Source organism: Camellia sinensis, chromosome 6, assembly GCF_055761805.1.
Source record: "Camellia sinensis isolate YWXY chromosome 6, ASM5576180v1, whole genome shotgun sequence".
In the NCBI taxonomy this organism is placed as follows: domain Eukaryota; kingdom Viridiplantae; phylum Streptophyta; class Magnoliopsida; order Ericales; family Theaceae; genus Camellia; species Camellia sinensis.
In genome coordinates, this window is record NC_138966.1 from 143,050,606 (window position 1) to 143,075,566 (window position 24,961).

Below are 24,961 nucleotides of genomic sequence, written 5' to 3' on the forward strand. Positions count from 1 at the left end.
ATTTTTTTCAAATTTAGTCCCCCATTGCATTGCCACCACCTTCTTTGTCTTTCCCTCCCCTACCGCACACCCTCTCTGCCTCACCAACAACTTACCAAATCCATTAAGATAGAAATTCAATAAAATCAAAGTAAACCACTTAATGTGCTAAAGAAATTTAAAAGCGCATCAACTAATAAAAAATCAAAAACATTAAAATCAACAACCAACAGAAATAATGATTGATTAAGCATAATATGAAAAGTAGATGTCAATGCATATCTTCAATTATTTGGATGATCTTGTAAAAACATAATCAGAGTTACTTCAATTATTTCCTGTAAAGTAAAACAAAAGATCATCTAGAGGGGATTTCATTCTAGAAAACCATGTCCAACAAATTTTGAATGTGAAAATGCAAAGCAATAAAATGTATTGCTAATTACTAAGAAGTTGTCATTTAAATGTGCAGGAAATATTGTGATGTAGGCTTAGGAATTATTGACTGAAATAACAAAAAGTATAGTTAGGAAATATTGTCAAGTAGGCTTGGAAATTTTTGACTGAAATAACAAAAGTGTAGTTAGGAAATAAACAACGGTACTGGAGTTACTAAAATGATTGCGAATCACTTCGGCCATATGAGTCCTCTTCTTGTTTAATGCTTTTAAAATTACATGAACCACAAATATACAAACAGATATCATGAGTATTCAAAAAAATATATAACCAAAAAAAAAATGAGTCACATAAAAAATATTCTTACAAATATTGATTATATTAGAAACCCCAAAAATTGTTGATCTTTAGCAACAAGAAATCAAATTCAGAAATTGATTTGGAAAAAATCCAAAAAATCATGAATCACATAAAATATATTCTTACAAATGGTGATTATATTAGAAACACCAAAAATTGTTAATCTTTAGCGAGAAGAAATCAAATTTCAGGAGTTGATTTAGAAAAAATCCATACCTAATTTTCATGCCTTTGACATAGCTTCACCATTCTACGACCGAAGAATCGAGAGACATTTCAAATTCTCTTGTAATACAAATTAAATAAGAAAAATAGATAAAAAATTATATCAGTGATGGGAATGGTTAAAAAAAAATACAAACATATTTCATGAATCACGTAAAAATATTCAAAAATATACAAACAATAATACTACAGAGAACAAAAATTGTGCCTGAGAGAGAAGCGGGAGTGAGTTAGGGATTGGGAAGAGGGAGTTGGAGCTTTTGGGGGGAGATCGACCAAGGTTAGAGTAGATCGGCAAAGTTGGGAAGAGGGGGGGTTAGCACTTCATTTTAAAGCCAACTCACCGTAGGAGGTGATTAGCAGTTACTATGAGAATAAATACATTATTGGATTGTTCATGAATCAAGAGGGTTGGACTGTATGATATGCTTCAAAAATAGGATTTCAGTTTGAGGTGGTTGCTGATTTTGCAAATGAGAGGGGAAAAAAAACAGTGGAGAAAGTAGAAGAATTATCCCTCTACTAAAAAATATACAAAATATAGACCTAAATTATACATATTATTTTGAATTTGGATGATAATGTTGGACTCAAAAAATCAATCTCTACCTTTCTTTGACCCATTTACAAATGGATATGGTCATGGCTGTACAAATTCTCTCAAATAACATACAAAAAGAAAGATATTACATAGTATATTCAATTCAAACACACGCACACACACAGTCAATTCTATCAAGGCTTTAATGGTCTTCCAAATCAAAGAATCATGGGATTGTTGATAAAATGTTACTATTTGTCAATAAAAAAATAAAGTGTTAAATGAATCAATGTAGAATTAAATTGATAAAAAAAAATTAATGTGAGCCTACCGAATTTTAGGCATTGAGAACACATAAATGTAATCAAATACCAACCACAATGTTTGGATGCAAAAGATTCTCAAGAAGTTTCAGTTTTTTCTCAAGCTCTCTAATGTGAGCCTATTAAGCAAATTGAAAGCAATGCTTCAGATAAGAATTGTAAGAATCAATCACATAAATGTAAATAAAGCAATTAAATTAGACATCTACAAAACATGTGCTTTTTACTACAATTGAAACCTTCATAGAAACATACCAATGACAACAAAATGAAAGCTATAAAATAGATGGATAAATAAATAAATAAATCAGTACAAAAAACAATTGAAAAATCTAACAATTTTTTTATTTTTATTTTTATGAAAAAAGAACATAAAAAATTTCCCAATCTTCTTATATACAAATGAATGATTTACCATTGCAATTCACTTATTTCAGTTCAATAATTTAGAATAATAATTGAAAATTATTTACACAGATGTAGAGAGATTAGGGGTTCGTGATGGGGAATACCCACCACATATGTTGTCTGGACTTGGGATTCCGATCTGTTCTCAGTCCACCATGCTCCCTTTAACCACTTCAGTCATCGAAATAAACCACTCACACCCATCGATCGCCTGCTAGAATAAGGCTGTGACTGTTGCGCAAGGAGGGGTTGAGGTTTGTGAGGGTGAGAGAGTGAGAGAGAGAGAGAAGGGTAGCGTCTTCAAGAAATATGTTTGAAATTTGAAATCTGAAAAACAGAGGGTGAGAGCAATGTGATCTCTGCCTTTGATTTGTATGCCCTTGAAGTGTGGTCTCAGCCCTTGATTTGTATGCCACATAGACATATGTCCCATCAACTCCCTTGTGTTGTTATATAGATGTATTCAATTCCAGTTTTACTTGCTAATTATACAACTGTTAACAAAAGTACAACAAACTTTTATGTATTATATTTGCAGTGGGAAGGAGAGAGTAAAGGAGTTGATGGGCTTGAACTAATTTTTTTCTTTGGTTGTGGCTTGATGTACCTTCTCAGTTTGCACACTTTGAGGTTAGTTGGCATTCTTTAAAGTAGCTTCTCAGCTCTACTTGTTAACAAAGAAGGATTTTTGCAACTCCATCTGTTTCGGTTGATTAAGATAGATTGCATCTCCTGTGCCAGATAAATTGGGATATATTTTTGTGCAGTAGATATATAGCTAAGGTGGTTCAAAATTTGGATTGAATGTCAATTTATTCATTGAAAGAGGGTCTAGTTCTATGGTTGTTAACATTTGACAGCCCAAATTGAAGTATCTGATGAAAGTCCTTGCGCGAAGTCCAGGTCCATGCACCTTTTTGTGGCAGCCCAGGCTTGAAGAAGACGACATTGGGGTCCCCCAATGTACATAACAAATGTATTATTTGTTATTTTGAAGAGAATTCACATGTTCCTTTGTTCATTTTGAAGAAATAAAGAACCAATGCAGAACTATCCTATTGTTTCCATTGATACATCTTGTTTGATTTTTCCCCTTTCTAAACATTAACTTCCAGTTTGATTAATTTCCATATAGTTTTACATTCTTTTAAAGTCATTTGACTTCAGATGTTTCATTGTATTTTAGATAGTTGTACACAGAATTGCTCTACAGTGTACTTCAATTGTTGTTTGGTTTGGGAGTACTTCAGAAATTTGAACCTTTCTTGAGATGGTATTTAAAGATAAATTGCAAATAGTTTTAATTTTAGTTTTTGGTTCTATTTTTAAATGGAAAAAATCAGATAAATGAGAAATTAGAAAATTAATTGTGAACTGTAGAAAAGTTTTCATTGATTTGAAATTAATTTTCCCAGCTGTTATATATTTGATGTTTTTTCCTTTCAATTTCTTAAATTTTCAACTTTCTATTTATGATTGTTATTTGATTTTTTGTCCCCCCACCCAAAAAAAAATTATTGACTTTCTAGAAACTATTTTGAAAAATACTTTTCAAAACTAACTAGGAAAATATGGTTTATTTTTTATTTTAATCTTTTTGGTTTGTTTTGTTTTTTATTAAAATTATATAAAGATCCTACTTTCTATGGTTCTCCGTCAATAACACATTTTTCTAATTTCTCAACCTATGAAGAGTTTTTACAAATATTTTGAAATTCGGACAGTTAGCCAAATTGAAAAAGGGATTGGGCCAATGGTTAATTGGAATGGCTGAGACTTTTCTCAAGTTGTCATTTTAATTTGAGAGTGTTTGGACTTGATAAGTTCATTTTGAGACATTTGTAATTATATGTTCGAATCATAAATATAATTTTAAAAATAGTTATTTATTTTTTGTAATACAAATGTGATTCAATAGTTATTGATGTCTGATGATTTTGATTTTTTGTATGAATATTTACTTTAATGAGTCTATGAAGTGAACGATTCGAATCACCAAAATCAAGCCTAAAATGGACCAATAAAATCTAAACATTTTTTCAATTTAAGATTGTCAACATAAGAGAACTACTCAATTATAATAACGTCATAATCACTGAAAAAACAGTAACATAAGTTATATGAAACGGGAAAAAACATGAATTGTTTTGGAAAAACAAAAAATGTTTTTAGATTATGTGTGGATAGGTAATAGGACACAAACAATATTAAAACGAAGCAGAAACTTATACGTAAGGAAAACATAAAATTATAGAAATTGCAAACAATTAGAGATTGGCTAACAACTTGCATATGTACGTATTCAGTTCGTAATGGTTCAATTGTTTAGCAGATTAGGGATAGAAAGTAAAGATTGGCTAACAACTTACATATGTACGTAAACTTCTCTGCTTTCTGCAAAGAGAAAAAGAGGAAAATTCAAACTTCTATATATTGTATCTATTCTAGGCCCGTTAAATTTTTCCAAACTCTTCTTTTTCCCTAGAAACAAGTATAGTTTGTATGTTTTATAATGATCTAAATTTATGTGAAACTGAAACCAGTTAAGCAAGTTATTTTTGTTTTGGGTAAGGTTAATTTAGGAAAATACAAAAAATTTATCGTGGTTTTTAGAATATCCAAACTATAGAATGATTACACGTGTTTGGTTCCGGTTTTCCAAACATGTTTTTTTAGAAAATTTTGGAATTTTTGTTTGGTTGAGTTCAAAAATCAAAAAAAGTTTACCAAACCAAATTTTCCGGGTGCACTGTGATTTGATGTGACTTCTTTGTTTGTTTGTTTTTTTTTTTTTTTTGAACTTTTTGATGTGATTTGTTCTCTTTTGTTTTGGTTTTATTTTTTTGTTTTTTGGTTTTATTTTTTGATATTGCCGAATGATTCTAGTAAGTTGACCGAAAGTCTATTGTGACATAATTTTAAATTTTACGCTGACCTAATATTCAATGTGGAGGGATTTTGAATTTAATTTACAAAATTCAAAAAGTGAAATCAAACAATGGTCATGTTTTCAAAAACAATATTCAAAAATATTTTTTTATTTGATGCTGCAAAGTTTGTAAGTTAGTTACTTAATTTGTTTACGCCAATTTGTGATTAAATTTAGTATTTTGGGGTTGATGTCACAAAATTTTATGATAAAGTCACAAATTTAATGGTAAGATATGCACAAATAAAAGGGTACATCCTAGATTATTTTGATACATATACAGTATGTGCATATGTATACATAAAACAAAATAATAGTACTTTTGGTGTGACAATAATTTTTTTTATTTATTGTTAAATATATCATTTAGGCTGCCCTCTCTCTCTATGTGCGGATGAAAATTTGAATTTCTTTGTAATCGTCAAAATTTTGGAAACCAAACACATTTCTATTTTCAAAATATAGTTTTCAAATCACTTTTTTGAAAAATAACTCAAAAAACTAAAACCAAACATAGTCCCCAAAATTTTTTTGCAATTTTTTTATCCTAATCAAAGCATGCAAGAAAATATATTTTATTTTCCTTTTCCTTTCACTTTCTAACATTTTTTGGTGTTTCTAATCAATTGGACCAAAGATCTATCATTGACCCCCCATATCTCCACTGCCTCCAACCTTACTCTTGACCCTAGACTCCTTGAAACCAGTTGAAAGAATCCTAACCTGAAATAAGTGAAAAAAAATGGAACCAAGTACAAAATGAGAGGAGAAAATGGCTGTTTGGAGGCAATCAGAGTTGCTGATCCACCATTATGGAGAAGCTGGATTAATCCTTTGTGTTTATCTGCAGTTTTGACATGGTACTTATTTACTGAGTGCACTAAAGGTGTGCACTACTATTGCATTGTAGTGAGAAAGATATAACTTTTTGATGGGGCACTGTTTACAACCCGTATCTTAGTTCGTAGAATGTGGGACATCTTGAGTCCATAAGAGTCTTGAAGGCTAGCATCCATTTAACATTTTTTTTTTAAATTTTGTAGTAACCACTTTTAGTTTTTTTGTTTCATGTAAGTGCAGGATGTTTGCTTCGCAGCTTACCTACAGATCTGGTGTTTGACAATCCAGCAGGTGTCAGTTTCACTTGCGACTTGAGTGATGATATTCAAGCTCCATGGCCTTTGTCATCGTCTGTTACATCCTTCTCTCTTTCTGCTCCTGGTAAACTGCTTGGGAAGAATCATACTTGTATATTTGTTGCATGTGTAGGTTTAATGGATACAAAAATAGAAGAGAGTAAAACATAAAAGTACTGAGGGGGTGTTTGAGATGATCTACATAAGTATATTTTTTGACTTTTTATGAAAAAACGTAAAATATGGATTGAGTTTGAAGTGATGTGGTAGAGATGTGATGTGATCCAAATAAGATGATTGTGACCCAAATAGGATAATGTGATAAAATAGCATGCCAAACACCCTTGAATCTCTAAATGGTATGTTTTTGGTGTGTTAACATCCGTGTTCTTATGGGTACACTACTAATTTTGCAGAGATGTCGTTGCTTGCACTATATCGACATCGGAGACTTTGGGAAGTTTTGGTATGTGACCATTGCTTTCTGTAATTGCCATTTTCTTTTTGCCTCTAAATTTACATTCAATGATGTGGAGTGTTGCATGTGAGTTATTGATTCGTTTAGGAATTAACCAAGCAAGAACTGACCCATTTCTCATTTTCAGGGTCTTTGTCATTAATCTCTCTTTCTCTCTCTCTCTCTCTCTCTCTAGTATACTATAGTTTGTTTAGTTAAGTTAGAATAATTGAGAGGGTAATTTATAAATAAAAATTGGCCGAGCTACGATCCTTTAGTCTCTGCTATGAGCCGGACTAAAGGCCGAGATATGGGCTTCGAGTAGCTCGGTCCCATGTTGTATGAAAGCTGGGCAGAGGTACTTTAGACTGAGCTACCTAAATAGGTGGGCTTGGTGGTTAGCCGAGGTATTGGTGAGAAAGGAGGCCGGGCTTGGTATAGCTCGGCCGAATGCTATCTACGTCGTTACTTGAGTGTATGACCGAGGTAATATAGCTCGGTTAGGTCACAGCAGCCTAAACAAAGGAGGTAACCATCTTACTTGGTTAGTGGAAAGTAGAGTGTTATCAGGATAGACACTCTTCACTGGGAGTGTGATTTTTAGGAGGACTCTTATAAGAAGAGTTGGAATCCTACTAGGATTGTGTCAGGCATAATCTATAAAAGCTCATAGCAGGACCTATGTATAGGTATCCCAATTCTTACTCTAGAATACACAGAGCTTTTTTGTCTATTGTCTATTTGCTGACTTAGGCATCGGAGGGGTTTCCAGCACACACCCGCCGGTTAGCTCACGTTTTTATTTTCAGGTAGTAAAGCGACGACGTTTGGAGAAGTGCAAACTTGATTAACAAGATTATACGGAAGATTACTTATGTGCTCATACAATTGGCGCCGTCTGTGGGAAACACGCAAAGAGCAAAACCTTTTGATCAAGTTTTCCTCTCTAGTTGAAGTCAGTGGCGCACAATAAAGATTTGCCGCAATTTGCTATTGATGGGCAAACCCCGGAGGGGGGCGGGAGGCGCGAAGGTTTACCTTCTATCCCACCTGTGGCAGAATTAGAACCCCAGCGACGGAACTCCCAGAGGGACACACGAAGAGACAAGGCACCAGCCCGCGTCGCTCTTAAGGTCCTGAGAGACAGAGGCGGAGGTTGGATCCTCAAGTGCTGGAGGATTGCGTGAGGGAGCAAGACGAGTTAATAAGGAAGATGGCGGTAGACATGGAGACAATGAAGCGCCAAATAAAGGAAAAAGGGGCAGCGAAAGAAGAGGTAGGCAAGAACAGGGAGCACCCTCGCCACTCAGAAGATTGTGACAGACAAGTCACACCATCACAAGCTGAAAGTAGAAGCCTTAGGTCAGGCAATACACAATCGAGGACTTCCAGGACACATTACTCCAGGTCTGAGAGAATGAGGGCTGAAAGGTTTTACACAGAAAGAAGCAGCTATCGGTCCACACATTCACACCAAACAACATCTAGGCACACGAAATTTCCTAGGTCGGCGGACTTGCGGACAGTGCTTGAAGAAAGGGCTCGAATGAGAGAAGACACTCAAGCTCGCGACCCTCGCAGAGTCTCCACATTACAACGATTGGCTCCTAGAGCACATGGGAGTGTCGAGGTTGGGATACCAGAGCCGCGCCTTGCCTTTGAACCAGTAGACAAAGCGTTAGCAAGGTTGCAGAGCTCACCGTTCATTCCGGTGATAGAGAACGCACCATTACCCTCAGGCTTCCACCAACCCAAATTCACTACTTATGAGGGGGAGTCAGACCCCTACATGCACTTGAGCCAGGTTATGGTCGTGTATCGGCGAAACAAAGCTCTAATATGTATCTTATTTCCTTCCATCCTTGGTGACCTGTGTCTAACATGATTTGAAAGGTTGCCAGAAGGTAGCATAGCTTCATGGCGTGCAACTAGCAGAGGCATTTGTGACCAGATTCAGAACGAATACCAAGATGCCAGTGGAGATTGACCAGCTTCTCTCTATAGACATGGGCGAGAAGGAAACATTGAGTTCTTACAATAACCGGTATTGGGAGACTTTTAATCAGATTGGAGAGTGCCCCACAAACCTAGTTATTGTACAGTACAAGTAAGGTTTGCCAGTAAGTCATAGGTTGAGAGATTCAATGACAATGACGCCACCATTTACCATGGAAGCCCTGATAGAGAGAGTGCACCAACACATCTTGGTAGAGGAAGATGAGATTCGCACCTAGGCAGAGCCCGACATAATAGCGAGGACGGACGAAACACCCTCGACAAAAGTTAACACGGTTGACAAAAAGGATCAACCAAGTGAAAACTTTTTGCCCAACTGGGGGCAAAGTGGGTTGGTAGGATTGACCAACTCTTTCTAACAAGTCTTTGCCCGACTGGGGGGCGATAAAAAAGGTTGGCAAGTTTGACAAACACTTTTTTCATTCTTTAGCTGAGATAAGGATCTAGGTTTCAGAAGGTTAGCAGGTTTGACCAACAAACTTTTAACTCTCTTCAGCCGAGATAAGGATTTGGCTAAAGAAGATTGGCTGGATTAGCCAAAACTTTTAACTCTCTTCAGCCGATATAAGGATCTGGCTGAAGAAGATTGGCTGGATTAGCCAAACTTTTAACTCTCTTCAGCCGAGGTAAGGATCTGGCTAAAGAAGATTGGCTGGATTAGCCATAACTTTTAACTCTCTTCAGCCGAGATAACGATCTGGGCTGAAGAAGATTGGTTGGATTAGCCAAACTTTTAACTCTCTTCAGCCGAGATAAGGATCTGGGCTGAAGAAGATTGGCTGGATTAGCTAACTGTTAGCTTTCTTTAGCCGAGATAAGGATCTAGGCGAAGAAGATTGGCAGGATTAGCCAACTTTTAGCTTTTTTCAGCTGAGATAAGGATCTGGGCTGAAGAAGATTGGCAGGATTAGCCAACATTTAGCTCTCTTCAGTCGAGATAAGGATCTAGGCTGAAGAAAGTTGACAGGTATGACCAACACATGTTAAACAGATTACTGGGTTCATTGGACCCAGATGGATATCTCGGCCTGAAAATATTAAGACACAGAAACCAAGCAAAGAGTTGAGCCCCATGCAAAGGAGGAATACGGGAAATATGGCGTGAACTGAGCAAAGAGATCGAAATTTTCCGTTAATTGGAAGATGATTACAAAAAGCAGGGTTGTTCAAAATTTTAAGAGGGACATATAACCTGGTTACATAGAAAGAACGTCTTCTTGTGCGACTGTGAACTCGAAAGTTATAAATGTTGAAGACAAAACAACGGGCCTTTTCAAATTTTTTGGGCAAAGTGAAACGGCTGGCATAGTACAAGGGGACAATCGATGCGTTCTGGTAAGGACGTGATGTCAGATATTTTTTGGGCGACAGGCCGTGCAACCGGCGCAATTTCAGGATGCTGAACAAGCTTTAGTTCTGCTGGAATCATAGTTTTATCTCGGCTGGAATCGTTGTTCCAACGCGGTTGGACTTCAGTAGCTCAGCTGAAAGTCAATAATCCCAATCATGTTTTGCAGATGGAATTAAGGGGCAATTGAGAGGGTAATTTATAAATAAAAATTGGCCGAGCTACGATCCTTTAGTCTCTGTTATAGGCCGAACTAAAGGCTGAGGTATGGGCTTTGAATAGCTCGGTCCCATGTTGTATGAAAGCTAGGCAGAGGTACTTTAGACAGAGCTACCTAAATAGGTGGGCTTGGCGGTTAGCCAAGGTATTGGTGAGAAAGGAGGCCGGGCTTGGTATAGCTCGGCCGAATGCTATCTACGTCGTTACTTGAGTGTATGACCGAGGTAATATAGCTCGGTTAGGTCGCAGCAGCCTAAACAAAGGAAGTAACCATCTTACTTAGTTGGTGGAAAGTAGAGTGTTATCAGGATAGACACTCTTCACTGGGAGTGTGATTCCTAGGAGGACTCTTATAAGGAGAGTTAGAATCCTACTAGGATTGTGTCAGGCATAATTTATAAAAGCTCATAGTAGGACCTAAGTATAGGTATCCCAATTGTTACTCTAGAATACACAGAGCTTTTGTATCTATTGTCTATTTGCTGATTTAGGCATTAGAGGGGTTTCCGGCACACACCCGCTGGTTAGCTCACGTTTGTGTTTTTAGGTAATAAAGCGACGACGTTTGGAGAAGTGCAAACTTGATCAACATGATTATACGAGAAGATTATTTCTGTGCTCGTACATTAAGCTTAGACTAATATGAAAGGCATCAAATGAAAGAATCGAGGTTCTATCAAATGGAATGCAACGGAATGCAATTTAATGCCTGCTAAATTACTGTTGTGATTTTGGAACACCCCATGCAAATGAAATCAGTTGTTTTACATGGCAATTTGGATTGCGACTTCATTTCTTGATTTCAATTCTCTTTTGCACGGTATTAGGTCTCCAGAAAAGATATTCTATACGTTCTGCATTTGTTTATGTGTGTGTACGTGTATGTAGTTGTACGGGGAGGAAATAATTCTCCTCGTATAATCCTGTTGACCAAATCCACGCTCCTCCGTACGACGTCGCTTTGTCACCTGAAAACACAAACGTGAGCTAGCCGGCGGGTGTGTGCCGGAAACCTCTCCGATGCCTAAGTCAGAAAACTTGACAAATAGACAAAGCTCTAAGTTCTCAGGAAGATTATGTTCAATTACCTCCTCCAAGGTGATGCTTGTAGGCTTTTATAAGTTTCCCGTGGCACAATCCTGGTAGGACTTGTATTTCTCCATGCAGAGTCCTCCTAGGATTCATACTCTTAAGGATAATGCTTATCCTTTCACACCCTCCCCCACTGCTTAAACCAAGTGGGATGGTTTTCTTTACGGCCGAACTTCCTTTTGACCGAAGTAAACTTGGCTATACCGAGCCACAGAAGGCCGAACTATCCTTAGCTCGGTCTTCTCCTCCAACTCTTTACTTCGGCTGCCCTGTTCGACCTTGATGCGCTTAGATCAAACTTCCAGGTAACAAGTTCGGACCGACCTAACTGATGTAAGTCACGACCGAACTAATTCCGACACCGGTCTTCTCAGAACATACTGCGACCGGACTAACTCTGAGACCGGCCTAACTGTGAATTGCCCCTAGGCCGGAGTAACTTTGCCCTTCTGGGCCGGAGTATTCTGTACGGCCTTTTTACCTAGTCCACTGCGTTTTGGGCCTTAAAACCAACTCGAAGTTCGGCCCAATTTTCCCAAAAATTACCCTCTCAATTGCCCCTTAATTCCATCTGTGCAACATGATTGGGATTACCAGCCTTCTGGCCGAGCTAGAGTTTGTCATGCTTTTTCAGCCGAGCTAAAAACCCTTTAGCCTTTCCAGCCGAGCTAAGTTTACCTCGGGTACAACTATGTCCGGTCAAAAACGTCTCTTCAATCACAGCGACTGTATCGCTTCCCATTCCCGTGACACGTGGCAAACTCTGATAGGCTGTGGCCAACTGTCACGCCGTCCTTCAGAATTTTCGTACTGTTCCCGCCTCTTTTTGCCGCTTATTTTCTCTCTCCCTTTTCACAAAACAGCCTTTCTCCTTCTTGAATCACTCACCTTCGATTCTTCACTTTCTCTTCTCCCCTGGTTCCTGAGTTTTTGAGTTTACTGTGTTCGTGCCTCCATTGCTGCCATTGCCTCCATTTCTAGCTTCTCTCTTATACAGGTAAGCAAGCCTATCCTTCTTGCTTTCTTTGTTTTCGTATTTTGCTTTCCATGCTCTGTATGTTTTTTGCAAACAGTTTGTCCATTTCTGATTCGCTTTTGTACTTTTATGGAGAAACCATTTAGAACTCTATGTATATGTCATATACCCTAGAGAAAAAATTTCGATTTTGATCCAGAATCACGTCCCGACCGAACTTGGATACTGTTTGTGTCATATATGTGAATAGATTCAGAACATAACCGGACTAGAACTTGTAGGAATATCAGTAGTTTCTTTTGACCCACTCTAGCCACGATAGGATCACCGAACAAGCTTGCTCATACCGAACTAGGTACTTCGGTCTACAACCGAGCTAAGATTTTGGGGCCAAGCCGGCTTTCTTAGTTCTTAAACCGAACTTAGAAAGCCGCCCCTAAGAGCTCAACCGAAGTAATTTTCCTCATACTGTAACCGTTTTAGGCCTTGGGACTAGACCAGCTTTCTTAGTTTTTTAGACCGAACTCAGAAAGCTGCCCCTAGACGTTAAACCGGTCTAATGTGCTCAAAACCGTGCTAACAAATATTCTGAAGAGCCGAGGTAGAACCAGCCCACTAAGCCGAAGTAGGATTTGTATATCTTGCTTATAATTTGTAGCGCGGTCAATCGATCTGTGCTTAACCCCTTTGTTTTCTACCTTGCAGACTTAGGTTGCCCAGACACTCCTGCGTGTGCTCAACCGAGCTACTGAGCCAAATTTTTGTACTGAAATAATTTATTCGTAATTTATACAACAAATGGGTAAGTATAGATATTTAGTCGAAACCCCTGGTGGCATGGCCGAATTTAGGCAGGACTACCAGATTCCTGATGATGTCCAACTGGTATTGGCCAAGAAAGATGCTACTCCCTGGGACAATGAAGGCTTCGTCCCTTTTACCCTTCAATCCATAATAGAAACCGGACTACGGTTTCCTGTTCAACTGCTAATCTGCGAATTTCTTAGACAGACTAGGTTGTGCCCCACCCAACTGTCTACCAATACATATCGTATCATAATGGGAATAGCCGCATTAAATCATCAAACCGGACTAAATCTCGGCCTAGCTGAAATATTCCATCAGTATTCCATCGGTTCAAAGAATGCTGGGTGGGTATATTACCTTAGAATTCGCCGCTGCCGAGAGAAGATAATTAAGCACACTCCGGACAAAGATCTTAACGATGATGATTTCTTTTGGGTCTCTGGGAACTTTGAGGATTTTCAGGCTCAAATTCCTGGCCGACCTATAAATTGGAAAATGGGAGAGCCCGGTAATTTTACTTCGGTCTTCTGCTTTGTAAGTTATCTCGGTTGTTTAGTCTATTAGCCGAACTAACACTTCTCTTTTTTGCAGATTTTGCCCATCTCCATTCCTTGTATAGCTATCCCAACCTCGGAGTGTTGCGAGCCGCATTTCGGGTTAAAGAAAGAGATTGGGCCAAGCTTCTAAATTTCGAGCCGACCTACCGTTACAGCGGTCGCCGCAAAGCAAAGGTAACCGATTTTCTTCTCGAGGAAGCACCGGAGCCGGACCCAACTTTGCCCGAGATAAGGCTTGTCCCTCTAACAGCAGAAGAAGAGATGGCGAAAAGGAGCAGAGTTAGGGCCCTCCTGACCGCAACTACTAGGGCCGAAGTAACACCGACTACTGAGGTTCAGCCCGCCGTCGTAGCCCTTCCTTCACAACGGCCTTCTTCATCGCGCCCTTCAAAACGCGCCCGATCTGCGTCAGCCGAACAGCAACTTGTTGACGAAGTCGAATCCGTCCCCCAAAGTCCTCGTCCTGCTTCCCAACCAGAGCAAACTGACCGAGCTCGTTCTCCGAAGTGGGCTCCGCCTTTGATCTTCAATGACCGAAACATCAAAGCCACTGATTCGGTTGTGGCTGAAAAAGACCACCAACTGGCCTTTAACCTGGCCAAAAGTGTGTGCCTCCCCAAGGACATGGAGCACCACTTGAAGCAACTGAACACCGAAATGAAATCAATTCGGTCTGCTTCCAAGTCCATGATCTTGGTAAGTAGCTGTCTGCTTTATCCTGTCTAAATTTTCTAACTTTTACTTCGGCTGAGATGAGATTTTTGTTTTGCCAGGCTTTGCAAAAGAACAATGTCACTTATAGGAAAGTCCAAGAGCTCCGCAAAACCACAAGGCAGGCAATGGCGGAAGCCGAAGCCAAGTCGGCCGAACTACTACAAGCCGAAAAGAGGATGGCCGAGCTAGAAGCAGAAAACGGCCGTCTTGCCGATCTAGTTAATTCGGCGGAAGCGGAGAAGCAGAAAGCTGCCATCGTTATGAAGGACAAGTATTTGCGGGAGTTGGTGAAGCTTGAGAGGAGGAAAGACGCCGAAATAGGTGAATTAAGAAAAAACATGGTGGAGGCCGAAAAGGAGGGCTATAAACAAGGTTACAAGAAGGCCGAAGACGCCTACGTCCAACAATGTGACGCTGCAAAGGAGCTGTTCTTTAAATGCGGCTGGAGGGCGGCAGTGGAGAAGCTCGGTCAAGATCAACAGACCGAGGTCTTCAACCCTCCAGATTATTTTATACCGAAGTCCCTGGCGGAGTACGCGGCTGCTCTGCAACAACAGTTTTTGGAAGATGACTCTGATGATGCCTCTGATGAAGATACTCCGGCCGAAAATGTGGACCAGCCAGTTCGGTCGGTGCCCACTGCTGAAGACCTAACTGTAGAACCTCCCAGTGGAACCGTAGCCGAAGTGGCTCGCCCTAGTGTGGATGAGCTCCCTCCGGAGACCGGTCTTCAAGTTGATGCTGATGCGGTTTTCGATGCTGAAATTGATGAACTTTTCTCTTGATTTTTTACTTTTTCTCCTTTGTAACCGAACTAAGCCCCCTTGTAATGACTTCTCTTTGAATGAAAATTTTACTTCTTCTTATTCCGGTTATTGTGTGTATGCTTGCGTTTGTAATGTCTTCTATTACTCCAAGTGTTATTTCGGTTTTTGGTTGGCTAAACTATACTTACCAGCCAACCACTCCTTAGCCGACATAATTACTTCGGCTGAGGAGTATTAAGTGTTGGTTTAATCCAGCCAACCACTCTTCAGCCTTACACTTACTTCGGCTGAAGAGAAACAAGAGTTGGTTTATTCCAGCCACCCACTCTTCAGCCTTACACTTACTTCAGCTGAAGAGTAACAAGTGTTGGTTTATTCCAGCCAACCACTCTTCAGCCATACACTTACTTCGGCTGAAGAGTAACAAGAGTTGGTTTATTCCAGCCACCCACTCTTCAGCCTTACACTTACTTCAGCTGAAGAGTAACAAGTGTTGGTTTATTCCAGCCAACCACTCTTCAGCCATACACTTACTTCGGCTGAAGAGTAACAAGTGTTGGTTTATTCCAGCCAACCACTTTTCAGCCTTACACTTACTTCGGCTGAAGAGTAACAAGTGTTGGTTTATTCCAGCCAACCACTCTTCAGCCATACACTTACTTCGGCTGAAGAGTAACAAGTGTTGGTTTATTCCAGCCAACCACTCTTCAGCCTTACACTTACTTCGGCTGAAGAGTAACAAGTGTTGGTTTATTCCAGCCAACCACTCTTCAGCCTTACACTTACTTCGGCTGAAGAGTAACAAGTGTTGGTTTATTCCAGCCAACCACTCTTCAGCCATACACTTACTTCGGCTGAAGAGTAACAAGTGTTGGTTTATTCCAGCCAACCACTCTTCAGCCTTACACTTACTTCGGCTGAAGAGTAACAAGTGTTGGTTTATTCCAGCCAACCACTCTTCAGCCTTGCACTTACTTCGGCTGAAGAGTAACAAGTGTTGGTTTATTCCAGCCAACTATTGAAGTAAGTTTTTCCAGCTAACTTCTAGTTTTTGGTTATTCCGACCAAATGTCCTGCAGCCTGGATCCTTATCCTGGGCTTAGGAAGGGTGTTGGTTTAATCCAGCCAACCCCCGAGTTCGTTTTTCCAGCTAACTTCTAGTTTTTGGTTATTCCGACCAAATGTCCTGCAGCCTGGATCCTTATCCTGGGCTTAGGAAGGGTGTTGGTTTAATCCAGCCAACCCCCGAGTTCGTTTTTCCAGCTAACTATAGAATGCTTGCAATAAACATAGTTTCTAAAACTAACTTTTACAAAGAATATTTTGTGCTAAAAAGAATTGCTCATTTTATTGAAGGAAAGAAAAAATTACATATGTCCAAAAAGGGAAAAGCTAAAAGTAAAATAACTTGAGATTGGCCGTATTCCATGGCCTAGGGATTGCCTTGCCATCCTTGTCTTCTAGGTGGTATGCCCCTTTGCCTGCTAACCTAACCACCTTGTAAGGACCTTCCCAATTTGGGCCTAACTTGCCGTCTCCTGGGATTAAGGTGTTCCCCATTACTTTGCGTAGTACCCAATCCCCAATCTTGAACTGTCTTGGATGAACCTTTTTGCTGTATTTTCTGATTAACTCTCGTTGGTAGGCGGCGATGTGAACCATTGCTCTTTCTCTTTTTTCTTCTGCAAGGTTGAGTTCTAAGGCTATGGCTTCTCCATTTAAGTCTGGATCAAAATTTTCGCTTCGAATTGTGGGGAGGCCAACTTCTAGTGGGATCACCGCTTCCATTCCATATGCTAAGGAGAATGGTGTTTCTCCTGTTGATCGCCGAGGTGTGGTGCGGTAGGCCCATAAAACATGAGGAAGTTCATCCGCCCACTTGCCTTTTGCTTTCTCTAGCCTTTTCTTTAGTCCATCCAAGACGACTTTATTTGATGCTTCTGCTTGCCCATTTGCTTGGGGATATGCCGGTGTGGAATTGTAGAACTCTATCTTGTACTCTTCACAAAAGCTTCTAAAGATCCTGCCGTCGAACTGAGTTCCATTGTCAGAGATCAGTGCTTTTGGTATGCCAAACCGAGTGATAATATTTTGCCAAACGAACTTCTTCACATCTTTTTCTTTGATTGATGCCAATGCTTCTGCTTCCACCCATTTTGTGAAATAGTCTGTTGCTGCGAGAAAGAATTTTCTGCCTCCGGGTGCTGTTGGAAGTGGTCCTACTATGTCTAAGCCCCACATTGCGAAAGGCCATGGGCTAGTTAAAGGTAGGAGTTCTCTTGCTGGTTGATGTATTTGGTGCGCGAATTTCTGGCATTTTTCACACTTCTTCACATATTTTTCTGAGTCTGCTTGCATATAGGGCCACCAATATCCTTGTGAAATAGCCCTGTAGGCGAGCGACCTTCCCCCTTGATGACTTCCACATACCCCTTCGTGTATTTCAAACAGGAAGGCTTCTACTTTGCTGGGATGAACGCACTTGAGGTAAGGCCCAGAGAATGACTTCTTGTATAATGCCAAAGATGGAGATAGCCAAAACCGCTGCGACTTCGCCCTTATTTTGTTGGCTTCTTTTTTCTCTTCTGGTAGGATGCCGTCTTTTAGGAACCGGATGATGGGATCCATCCAAGAGGGCCCTAATTCTGCGCAATACACTTCTTCTGCTTCGGGGTCTTCTATACTTGGTCTTGGTAAGAAGTCGATGAGTAATGGATGTGGGATCGATGTATCTGCCATTGAGGCCAGGCCTGCTAGCTCGTCCGCTCGGCTGTTTTCCTCCCTGCCAATTTGTTCTATCCTTACCACATCAAACTTCTTGATCTCTGTTCTGACTAACTCTTGGTACTTGGCCATTCTGTCGTCCTTTGCTTCGTATTCGCCCGAAATTTGGTTTACCACCAGCAGAGAGTCACTGTATACCATTAGTTCGGCTGCTTTCATGAAGTGTGCTGACTTGAGTCCTGCGATAAGCGCCTCATACTCTGCTTCATTGTTGGATGCTGGGAAGCCGAGGTTGATTGCTTGCTCTATAACCAGGCCGTCTGGAGAGATGAGGACTATGCCAAGCCCTGCACCATGTCGGTTGGATGCTCCGTCCACAAAGAGCTTCCACATCTCTCCAACGAATAGTTTCCAGCAAGTGGAAGGATCAGATGATGTCGTGAGGTCAAGAAGGGTGTTTTTTTCAAAGTCCTGGTTGGCTGTCTGCCCTTCGTCCTCTGTTTGAACTGCTGGTGAGCCTTTATTCGTCTCTTCCTTGTTGTCCTTGGTGTGGTCTGCCTTGGTGTTTGATTGACTACCTTCCACTAGGGGTTGCGATATTCCGGCGTCAACTTCCGTCCCTGGTTCGGTTGATGGACTACCTTCCACTAGGGGTTGCGCTATTCCGGCGTCAACTTCCGTCCCTAGTTCGGTTAAGTCAGTCAGGTCGACTGGGCAGATATGATGACTTCCAGGAGTAAACTCTGCGACGAAGTCTGCCAAAGATTGAGCTTTTATTGCGGTCTTTGGTTGGAACTTGATATCGAATTGTCCCAACTCTACTGCCCATTTCAAAATTCGCCCACTGAAGTTCGCCCTTTCAAACAGAGCTTTTAATGGAAAGGCCGTGAGGACGACTATGGTGTGGGCATGAAAGTAGTGCGCCAATTTCCTGGATGCCATCATTAATGCTAATGCTAGTTTCTCCAATGGTAAGTACCTTGTTTCGGCTCCCAACAATGTCTTGCTGACATAAAAGATGGGCAAGTGTTGTATTCCTTCTGCACGAACCAACACTGCGCTGACTGCGTGTTGAGAGACTGCTAGGTATAAAAAGAGTTCTTCACCAGGTACTGGAGTGACAAGTAGTGGTGGGGAAGACATGTATTCCTTCAAGCTTTCCAGAGCTCGGTCGCATTCTTCATCCCACTCAAACTTGGCCTTTAAAGCTTGGAAGAACGGTCGTAGTCTGTCCGACGATCTGCTTATGAACCGGTTGAGTGCAGCCGCCATACCAGTAAGATGCTGCACTTCTTTGACTGAGTTTGGTCTCTCCAACTCCTGGATCGCTTTGATCTGAGAGGGGTCGGCTTCTATACCTCGGTTGGTCACCACGAAGCCCAAGAATTTGCCAGATCCAACTCCGAATGCGCATTTGGACGCATTGAGGCGTAGCTTGTGTTTCTTCAGGATCTGGAACATCTCGCCTAAGTCTTTCAGATGGTCATTCTCATCCTTGCTTTTGACCACCATGTCGTCGATGTACGCCTCCATTGTTCTGCCTAACAATGGTTCAAACATCTTGGTGACCATCCTTTGGAATGTCGCCCCTGCGTTCTTTAGGCCAAAGGGCATGACCTTGTAGCAATATAACCCCCTTGGTGTTGTGAAGGAAGTGACCTCTTGGTCTGGTTCGTGCATGGCGATCTGGTGGTAGCCTCTGTATGCATCCAAAAAGCTAAGTCGGTTATGTCCTGCCGTTAAGTCCACCAGTTGATCTATCCTTGGTAGAGGGAAGCTATCTTTTGGGCACGCCTTGTTGACTGTTTTGTAGTCGACGCAGACGCGCCATTTACCATTCTTTTTTGGTACTACGACGGTGTTGGAGATCCATTTTGGGTAGTGCACTTCCCTTATTGCTCCTGCCTCCAGCAGGTTGCCCACCTCTTCTGCCACTATTTCGGCGTGGTGGAGTGCCGATCTGCGTGTACGTTGAATGACTGGTCTGGCGGATGGGTGGACATTGAGTTGGTGACTGATGAAGTTTGGATCAATGCCTGGCATGTCGTACGGTGTCCAGGCAAACACTTCGATATTAGAGGTCAAGAATTCCATGACCTCTAATCTCTCAGCGCTGGACAATGATGAGCCAAGCAAGAAGAACTTATCCGGGTTCTTCTCATCTATTTTTACCTCCACCAAGTCTTCCACCGCTTTCTGATCAGCTTCTTTGCCGACGTCAGCGAATAGTTCATTACTCTCTGGTTCTTCCACCGAATGAACGTATCCTTTGGCAGCTCGGCTTCCATTTGCTGTGGCGAAGCACTGTTTTGACATGATCTGATCGCCATAGACTTCTTCAATTATACCGGCGTCATTGGGGAACCGCATTACCTGATGGTATGATGACGCCACCGAACGCATGGCATGCAGCCATGTTCTGCCCAGGATGATGTTGTAGGTGGAGGGGACCTTCAATACCCAGAACTCCACCTGTTTTGATACACTTCCAGCTCTGACTGGAAGGATTATTTTGCCGACAGGCCACTCTGGCATGGAGTTGAATCCAATCAGGGGAGAAACTGCGAGTGCCAAGTCTTTGTCCTGCAGCTTTAGTTGCTTGAATGTGTCGTAATACATGATCTCACATGAACTACCCTGGTCAATCAGAATCCGCTTGACGTCAAAATCCTTGACTCGGAGAGTGACAACCAGGGCATCATTATGGGGGCAGTAAATTCGCTCTAAGTCCTTATCCGAAAAGGACATGACGTTTGTTGCCTCTGTCCTCCCCTTCTTGATGGCGGGTTGGGAACTTAATACTTCCCTAAAGTGTTCAGCCTTCTTGATTGAACCTCTAAGCTCGCATACGCGCTCAGGTTCAAAAACTCCATGAATTACATTGATAATGCCTTGCGGTGGTGCGTCGTTTGGCATTCTGTTGGGTTGGTCATGATCTTGGGGGGCCGGTTGCGCTCCTCCTTCAATGTATTCGTCCAAGTGGCCTGCTGCCACCAATTCTTCTAAATGTTGTCTTAGGGGCGTGCAATTCTCAGTTCGGTGCCCCTTTTCTTTGTGGAAGGTGCACCGTGATCTGTCGTCGTAATTCTTCTGAGCTTCCCCAAGCTTGGCTGGCCACTTGACAAAAGGCTCATCCTTGATTTCGCTCAGAATCCGATATATTGGTTTTTTGAACACCGTGGTTATGGCAGTGCGAATTCTCAGCCATCTTTTGTCTGGGTCTTCTCCGTTATCTCGTCTGCCACGTCCGTTTTTGTTACTTCGGTCCACCGTATTAACCTTTGCTGAGGTTTTCTTTTCTGGTACCGTGGCCGTACTTGTTTTGGCTTTGGAACGTGCGCCATCTTCTTCTACCCTGATGTGCTGATGCACTCTCTCCATCAGGGCTTCCATGGTGAGGGGTGGCGTCATTGTAATTGAATCCCTTAGTCTATTCCCTACTGGTAGACCTCTTTTATACTGCGCAATGGCTAGATTGGTTGGGCAGTCTCCAATTTGGTTGAATGTCTCCCAGTAGCGACTGTTGTAAGATCTGAGGGTCTCTTTTTCACCCATGTCGATGGAGAGTAACTGGTCTATTTCCACCGGTGTTTTTGTGTTTGTCCGAAACCTTGTTACGAACGCTTCTGCCAATTGGGCCCAGGAGGCTATGCTACCCTCTGGGAGTTTTTCGAACCAAGTCAGGCCCAGGTCGCCCAGACTTGATGGGAAAAGTATGCACATTAAGGCCTCGTTTCGCCTGTATACGGCCATGACTTGGCGAAAGTGGCTCAAGTGTGAATACGGGTCCGTCTTCCCTTCATATGTATTGAACTTCGGCTGAAGGAAGCCTGATGGTAAGGGTGCGTTTTCGATCGCTGGGACAAACGGCGAGGTCTGTAGTCTTGCCAATGCCTTGTCCGTTGGTTCGTAGGCCGGTCGCGGTATTGGCATTCCAACCTCGACGCTTCCGTGCGTCCGAGGAGCCAACCGTTGTAAGGCCGAAACTCGGTGTGGATCCCTTGCCCTGGCATCTTCCTTGCATCGTGCTTTTTCTTCTAGCACGGTTCGTAAGTCGGATGACCTGGGTAGCTCGGTTTGTCTGGATCTGGTTTGGTGTGAATGTGAAGGCCAATACGTGCTTCCTTCAGTGTATGATCTTTCGGATCTCGTCCTCTCAGACCTGGAGTGACGAGTCCTTGAAGATAAGGAGTGAGTGTCGCCTGTCCTGAGGCTTCTGCTCTCTCCTTGAGAGGGTGTAGTATTCCTACTACGACTTTCTGAGTGGCGAGGGGGCGTCTTATGCTTGCGCCCCTCTCCTGTCGCCACATCTTTAGTCTTCATCTGGCGTTTTAAAGTCTCCATGTCCGCCGCCATTCTTCGAATTAGTTCATCTTGTTCCTTTACGCGATTTTCCAGGGCTTGAGGATCAATCCTCCTCCTTTGCCTGTCGGGACTTTGAGAGTGACGAGGGCTGCCATTCCGCCTTCCCCTGCCACTCCTCCTGGAATTATGTTGCTGGGGCTCCAAGTCCGTCATGGGAGGGACAGTAGGTAATCCCTCACGCCTTGCGCCCCCTTCTGGAGTCAGTCCGTCGACGGCGGACTGCGGCAAGTCTTCAATGTGTGCCATTGAATGAGAAAAGGAGAAGCTTAGTCAAGAGGTTTTTGTTCTTGTCTGTTCTTCCCACAGACGGCGCCAATTGTACGGGGAGGAAATAATTCTCCTCGTATAATCCTGTTGACCAAATCCACGCTCCTCCGTACGACGTCGCTTTGTCACCTGAAAACACAAACGTGAGCTAGCCGGCGGGTGTGTGCCGGAAACCTCTCCGATGCCTAAGTCAGAAAACTTGACAAATAGACAAAGCTCTAAGTTCTCAGGAAGATTATGTTCAATTACCTCCTCCAAGGTGATGCTTGTAGGCTTTTATAAGTTTCCCGTGGCACAATCCTGGTAGGACTTGTATTTCTCCATGCAGAGTCCTCCTAGGATTCATACTCTTAAGGATAATGCTTATCCTTTCACACCCTCCCCCACTGCTTAAACCAAGTGGGATGGTTTTCTTTACGGCCGAACTTCCTTTTGACCGAAGTAAACTTGGCTATACCGAGCCACAGAAGGCCGAACTATCCTTAGCTCGGTCTTCTCCTCCAACTCTTTACTTCGGCTGCCCTGTTCGACCTTGATGCGCTTAGATCAAACTTCCAGGTAACAAGTTCGGACCGACCTAACTGATGTAAGTCACGACCGGACTAATTCCGACACCGGTCTTCTCAAAACATACTGCGACCGGACTAACTCTGAGACCGGCCTAACTGTGAATTGCCCCTAGGCCGGAGTAACTTTGCCCTTCTGGGCCGGAGTATTCTGTACGGCCTTTTTACCTAGTCCACTGCGTTTTGGGCCTTAAAACCAACTCGAAGTTCGGCCCAATTTTCTCAAAAATTACCCTCTCAGTAGTTATTCCATTTTAAATAATATACCTCCACCTTCAAATGCCATGTGAGAAATGGAATATTTCCTATTCCCTAGAATGCTTTATACAGTCTGTTCAGAAATTAGAGAGGGGTACTTATAATTATGGCAAACATGCTTACTTATAATTATGGCAAACATGCTTACTTATAATTATGGCAAACATGCTTCCTGGACAACTAGCACGTGGTCATATACAGTTCTTATGACTGGTAAAAACAAATATGAGAGATTTCTTGAGCAATGTATTGTTGGTGCAGTAGATTTATTCTATGATGCTCCTAGTGTATGATCGCTGCAATTTATGAAGTTTTTGTTGTTAAGAGATAAATGGGCTAATGATTTGACCTTTTACTATGATGCAGGCTATCAAAGTGGTGGATTCAAATTCCTTGTACCCATCTTTTCTTTTTTTGTTCAGTACATTGTTGTGCCGATTAAATTTAACTGAGGGCCAATCCAGTTTGAATTGCTTTTTTGAAATGCACTTTTGGGTGGTTCTTCCTTGTATATTTTTAGTTACTTTTCGGTCATGTTTGTTTGGGTGGACATGAGCTTGGGATTGGACTAATAGTAGAATAAAATTATTAATCCGATATTTGGTTAAACAATTGAAGTACGGACTAATTATTTTAAACTTGACTATTAGTTAAGATAGGATACATAATCCAACGGATTCGTAATCCTAAGACTATTAGTCATGAGAATGCTAATTCAGTCCGCCCAAACAAACATGGCCTTCATGTATAGCTGTTGTCCTTTTGGTTATTAGCTCTCAGGTTATGTAGTTCTGGAACCTGATATGGAGGATTGACGTGATGCTTCTAACTAGGGGGGTCTGGTATGGATTCCCGGACCCCAGCTTTTTAAATTTGCAGAAACTTATACATTGGTAGTGGTGCATTATTTTTCTCTAATTTGTTTTACAAACATGTTAAAATTCTCAAGTTTAACTAAACTCATATTTTTAAGGAAACCCAGGTCACAAATTTAAAATTTTTGTGGCAATATATTAGTGGACAACACTCAAAGACCACACTACCCTTCTATTTCAATGAATGGGAATCTCAAATGTTCCAGGCTTCCCCAGCCACCTAATAATCCTCTTCAATAATTCCTCCATCAGTCCACAGCCGTGAGTTTGTATTGCCTATCAAAATCAACGGACACCCTGGGTTATGGATTGTCAAGGCATTTGAAGATTGTAATCCTTGATCTGTCAATGGTTTGATTGATCTTTTTGCTTCGATTGTTTTGAAAGCAATACGTTACAAAGGAAAACTGACCCACAGCTGTGGTTTTGCTGCGAATGGGAGTGGTGTTCTTTGTGTTAATGATGGTAAAGAGGTAGAAATACATATCATATCATCTCATTTCTTTTTTTTTTCTCTCTAAATCACTCAATCCAAACATAGCATAAGTGAATTGTCAAAATGATATTAAAATTAATATTCAACAACAATTAAGAGGGTGTTTGCATCATTAAACTTGTATAAATATATTTTATCATTGAGGGTATAAAAAAAT

General features: G+C 41.5%; 1 protein-coding gene across 29 annotated transcripts in view; it reads left to right on the forward strand.

The window, feature by feature from the left end:
* Positions 1–24,961, forward strand: part of LOC114292646 (uncharacterized) — a 146,958-nt gene that overhangs the window by 42,528 nt on the left and 79,469 nt on the right. For 4 of the 29 annotated variants that reach the window (XR_014333210.1, XR_014333203.1, XR_014333213.1 and 1 more), the window contains 2 exons: positions 2,774–2,865; positions 2,977–3,544. Coding sequence is in view for 10 of the 29 variants with exons in the window: in XM_082874962.1 (XP_082731088.1) it covers positions 2,851–2,865; positions 6,245–6,284 (55 nt within the window). In the remaining 19 variants the exon portion in view is untranslated. Of the gene's footprint in view, positions 1–2,773; positions 3,545–6,244; positions 6,394–24,961 lie in introns of those variants that run through there. The other 25 variants (XR_014333211.1, XR_014333204.1, XR_014333219.1 and 22 more) reach the window with 12 other exon arrangements.